The 5,718-nt window shown below is 39.1% G+C and overlaps 1 protein-coding gene and 1 long non-coding RNA gene across 4 annotated transcripts in view; both read right to left on the reverse strand.

The window, feature by feature from the left end:
- Positions 1–288: 288 nt before the first annotated feature.
- On the reverse strand, positions 289–2,267 carry LOC308097144. Its single transcript, XR_013934188.1, has 2 exons — positions 568–2,267; positions 289–499 (listed from the first exon to the last, which is right to left on the reverse strand). It is a non-coding gene; the product is annotated as an uncharacterized lncRNA (long non-coding RNA).
- A 69-nt stretch (positions 2,268–2,336) lies between these two features.
- gripap1 (GRIP1 associated protein 1) overlaps positions 2,337–5,718 on the reverse strand; it is a 77,655-nt gene continuing 74,273 nt past the window's right edge. For all 3 annotated transcript variants that reach the window (XM_080443455.1, XM_080443454.1, XM_080443453.1), the window contains one exon: positions 2,337–3,786. In XM_080443455.1, the coding sequence (XP_080299581.1) occupies positions 3,694–3,786 (93 nt within the window). In that variant the 3' untranslated portion in view covers positions 2,337–3,693. The remainder of the gene's footprint in view (positions 3,787–5,718) is intronic.

The raw sequence follows: 5,718 nt of genomic DNA on the forward strand, positions 1-5,718 counted from the left end.
AACTATTATCAAAATGAACAATCAATGAAACTCCACTATCAGATTCAATAAGATCTAAACCACCCCTTATAAATACTCTCCTTCCCAAGATCTGAACCACAAGACAAACAAAGCTAAAAATAAAAACAATAAAAGTCTTCCCAGATACAAGCCAAAACATCTGCACTGAGTGGAATACAGTATTTATACTATTATAGTGCAAATCTTCACTTACTTAACCTGGTTGTGTACTGTATGTCACCATTGTGTTTGTTCTAAAAAAAAATATTCCATTCCAGAGACAGGGAATCATCAGACAATAGTTGTATTTGAGCTCATTATAATTACAATAATAATAATCATACACATCTTCAATCTGAAATCAGGACTTTGTCATAAATACAGTAGATTTTTCATACAGTTAGAAGTCATATCAGCGTCTATATACAGGATTAATCCATAAAGACAGAAAACACAACACACCTCCTCATCACAACCTCCTAGAAAAGGTCATTAGAACCTCCTAGAAAGGTCATTAGAACCTCCTAGAAAAGGTCATTAGAACCTCCTAGAAAAGGTCAATAGAACCTCCTAGAAAAGGTCATTAGAACCTCCTAGAAAGGTCATTAGAACCTCCTAGAAAGGGTCATTAGAACCTCCTAGAAAAGGTCATTAGAACCTCCTAGAAAAGGTCATTAGAACCTCCTAGAAAGGGTCATTAGAACCTCCTAGAAAGGGTCATTAGAACCTCCTAGAAAGGTCATTAGAACCTCCTAGAAAAGGTCATTAGAACCTCCTTGAAAAGGTCATTAGAACCTCCTAGAAAGGTCCTCATCAGGTGCATAACATCAGTGTGAAACAAACCTCTACAAGTTCAGTAAGAAACGGTGTTCTGTTCAGATGTATGGCTGACCTGAGGTCAGTGCAGATATAGTTGTAATGGTTTAAAGAAATATTCCGTTACTTTTTCACAATAAACTATGAAGAATAAAGACATTAGAGGACCAGTCCACTTTGTTTCCGGTAAATGTTTACAAACGCACACAGACATCACCAGTTCATTTCACTGAAACCTGCCACGTCATATTACTGGGTCTGATTCATGACGGCCACTAAATACAGTACCAGATCTAATCAGCAAACCCTAGAAACATCTTATTAAGAAGTTTAAATGAAATATAAATAAACACTATATAATTCATTGACCGGAATTGACGCGGCTCTATACTTGGTCTGCTCCTTTTGTCCCTCTTCGCCAAAAAATAACCGATCTACAAGCAATTCTTCTCCGAATGTTTGCCCCAGAATAGGGACGCTGGAGTTCATGTGGTTAAGCTGCCATCAAGAAATCAAACAACCCAGTAAGATGAACTTGTAGAAGCTTGAGTTTCAGGTTACTAGGCTCGGTGAAGAGGTCATGCACAGGGCAGGTACGCCACAACTTGCCCCCAAAAACAGGCTATTAACGTATGGAACCAATATATATATATATATATCCAAGACAGTAAATAATGCAGTAAATTATACCATTAACTGAACGTGTCGTTTGCTGTTTTAAACGTATGAAATAAGATTCAACTGTATGTTTTATACTGGTTAAGTATCCCAGGACGTAGACAGAGCCCAGTCAGCGAATAACAGGAATACACGTTAACCCAGGTGATAGCCAAGATTGGCAGGTTTCGCTTGAGATAAGTTAAGCCAAAGCAGAAATGTACAGTCAGCGACAATAGGAGAGAGTATTCCGGTAAAGGCTTGTGATCCAGGACATAGCCAGGCTCCAAACAGTTTAAGATGACCGAGTTGCAGAAAGCAAGGCTTTGATCTACAATCAGTTACAATGTAAGACAGTTAGTTACAGGTGTGTAAGTCCAAGACATAGTCAGACCCTGGCAAACAGACAGTTACACTGTTAACCCTTTAAGACCAGGAAAGAATCTGTGTAATTTTTTGATTTCTTTGGGCTATTCAAAAAATAGCAGATCTACAAGCTCGTAGCACGGCACAGAGTGCCGTGCTACGAGCTTGTAGATCTGCATTTTTTTTTTTATCGTGAAAATGTGTGCAAATCTTTGAATATATATATTCATTTTTAACTAAAATCTTTGCTTCTGGGGCTCCCTGGAACAAAATATTTTGAGACGGGGGGTGGGTGGGTCCGCGGTCGGAATACATATATTTTTGGGGTGGTCCTCGACATGAAAAAGTTTGAGAACCACTGATTATAGCAACAAACGTTTTTTCAAAAATAAAACAGATTTTGAAGATTTAGAATCTCCAGAAGCAAAGATTTGAGTTAGAAATGTTAGAAAAATAGCAGATCTACAAGCTCATGGCGCGGCACCGAGTGCCGCGCCATGAGCTTGTAGATCTGCTATTTTTTTATAGCCAAAGAAATCTTAAAAATGACACACAGATGCGTTCCCGGTCTTTAAGGGTTAAAGTAGCAGAGATTACAAAATAATAATATTGTCTTCCAGCATGTAAGCCACAGTTCTGACTAAAACAGACCTCAGTTCATCAGCCTTGTGACCAGAATGTTGCCGGTGCCAATCCACTCCCCAGACCGGCTGGGGCCATCTGGATGGAAAACGCAGCCTTGCTGCCACAGTGTCTTTGAGCAACACGCCTTCCACACATGCGTTAGGGCTGGGCAATATGAGACTAGATACCACCTGGGATTTTGGATATGGTAATATGGCATAAGGGCTTTATTTTCCTGATTTTAACGAAATAAAAGTTGTTTTCGATATAATCTTTCACTATATATATTTTGTGTTTTTTGACAACTTTTCTAAACACTATTCTTGAGAAGAGACTGACTTGCCAGCAGGCACTGGAGAAACGCTGTTATATCAGTTTGGTTTTGGAGCGGTACTTCTGCGGTTTAGTTTCAAACTGAATCACAGTTCTAACGGAGCATAGATAGACCAGGGGGTGTCACCAAAAAGACTACTAACATGAATATTAACGCAGTATGACTTTATGCTTTATTTTCTACTTTCAAAAATCTTCTAAATAGCAAAAACGGACGATATTCAAGTTCACATGGTAACACGTTGTGAGTTTGCAGATAGGCTATTTTTTACTATTATTTTTACATTAAAAAATAATACGATATTATCGCAACAATGTCGATAGTGGTATTTTGGTCAAAAAGCATGTGATATTTGACTTTGTCCATAATATCGCCCAGCGCTAACGTATGTAACTGCGTGAAAACCAGCAACCGTCGCTGGTTCCAGTCAAGATGTCTGGTCACAAGGACAATGACAAGATCTTAGATAGGTAGGCGGTCCAGTACATAGCCAGGTCCAACACACACTCACACACACGCACACACAAAGATATCAGAAGTCCATTCCCTTGGGCCTTGAGTTCCAGGACGTAGACGGGGGGCCAGAAGGAACAGCGCCACACTGTGACCAAAGCAAAGCGGTACAGTCCAATTACAGTACATTCAGTAGTAACAGACACATGTCCATCCATTCATCCCTCCATCCACAGTATCTCTCACTCCATCCTGCAGTGTCCATTCTTTCCTTCTTTCTCACTCCTTTCGGTGAAGAAAAAGATGGAGGGATGGTTAACAGATGGATGTTTTTTTCCAGCATTCATTGGACTTCAGTGGCTGAAGGCGTTCCAGGTGTTAGTTAACGCTGGTCTGGGGGGGCATTGAAACAAGAAGAAGAGGAGGGGATTTTTTCCCAGTGTTTAGTCTGACCCCAGACCAGCTGCACTGCTTCTGCTGCCTCCACCGCTGTCTTTACTGAGACGGACTAATTCCTGAGACAACACCTCCAAGTCCTGCAGAGAGAGAGAGAGAGAGAGTTAGAATGATAAAGAGAAAATACAAATCAGACAGACAGACAGACAGACAGACACACACACACACCTATTTGTAACTATACCTTTCAGGACAGGAACCCCTTTTGGGGTTCCTGTTGCTATGTACAGTATATAGCAACATCTTTTTTTGGTCATTTTTTACAGGGTTCCCACACATTTTTACCAATGATTTTCCAAAACTTCTCCAAAACCTTTCCAGAATATTTAACCAAATTTCCAGGCCTAAATAACAATCATTCAGCGCAATAAAGGAGTCCTATGTGCAATGCCTAAAGACAGGCAGTGTAGCAAAAATAAAGCATAGAATGGTATAATTCCATTCCAAATTTCGTACCAAATTTACTAACTAACTACGCAACACTCTGCAGCATGTTGTAAGCTTGTAGATCTGTTCTTTTTTGTCACGTCCGGTATACATTAGGCTGCAATCACGCAGCCCGTTCGGAGAAAAATGTTACATATTTCGTGTTATATACAATACATGTTTTGGAAAACGTTTTTTATAAACAAAATCAATAGCCAAAAACAATATAGCCAAATATTTTTCCAGGATATTCCAGGACCCTTGATGAATTCCAAACCTTTTCCAGGACTGGAAAAAGTTTTTTATAATTTCAAAATATTTCCAGAAATTTCATGACCGTGGGGACCCTGTTTTTAATACATGTTTGAAGTTTTTCAGAAAACTCAGGAAAAGTCAGGATTTAGAATGCGTTTTTAGAATGGGCCTCAGGTCTAAAAGGGATAAACATGTTCTGTGAATCATTATTGGACATAAAGCTTGTTGACGTCTTTTTTTTGTTTTGAAGATATTGACTAATGAACGTCAAAGAAGCGTGGCTCAATACAAACCGCTGGGTCAGTCATCACAAAACTAGCCTGGTTCCAGACCAATCTGCCATTGCAAAAAAAAAATAATGCCCCACGCACTACGCAGTGACATTAGTCTGGCCATGCCAGTAGGATATTTTCATTGGAGCTATGTGTTGGTTGAACTTGTTTAGTACCAGCCGATGTGATCACAGTTTGTTTGACAAGAAGATTCAATTAAGATTGGACTTTTATGTACTTTTGATACACACAAAATATGTATTTTTCTCCGCAGTTTTTTTTTTACCTCTATTTTTATCCAGGTCTCTGTTATGACCACGGATATGCTCTAAAAGTGACTTTTTCTCTTTTAACAGCTCAAATAAGAAAAGAGAATTCACAACATGAAGGTCAGTCAATCTGAAAAATTTCAAGAACTTCTTAAAGTTTCTTGAAATGCAGCGGCAAAAACTGAACAACACAAAGTCTTGTGATAAAACGTTCTCTCATGCAGTGTTGATTTTGAATAAAATTCCATTAGTAGTAGTTCCATAGTTTTAGTCATATTTTAGTCACCTGAAATGTTTTAGTTTTTGTCTGGTTTTAGTCAACTAAATATAAGATTTTAGTAGACTAAATCTACAGTTGATTTAGGCGGTGCCTTGATGGCGTCGTAATGGCTGATTTCACACTTGGTTGCATGCTGAAAATAGCCGATCTACAAGCTCACAACGATCTACAAGCTCACAACGCGTCGCGCTTGTAGATCTGCTATTTTCAGAGCGCAACACCCGAGCGCAACCAAACATAAAATCCACTCCACTAGATCCCTCACTAACATTTTAGTCTAGTTTATATTTGTTGACGAAATTGTCAATATATTTAGTCTTGGTTTTTAGTCATCATAGTTCCGTTTTTATTTAGTTTCCGTTTTCGTCAGTGAGTCATTTTTCGTCATAGTTTTAGTCGACGATATCAACACTGGATGAAAGTGTCTCCCGTGACAAGGGCCGGGGGGAAAGGAAGATCCAGAGTTATCTGTGCTGCATAGGAGACCTTCATTAGAGAGTCAGCAGCCGC

Source organism: Gymnoscopelus braueri (assembly GCF_963280865.1).
Source record: "Gymnoscopelus braueri genome assembly, chromosome: 12".
NCBI classification, from domain to species: Eukaryota; Metazoa; Chordata; class Actinopteri; order Myctophiformes; family Myctophidae; genus Gymnoscopelus; species Gymnoscopelus braueri.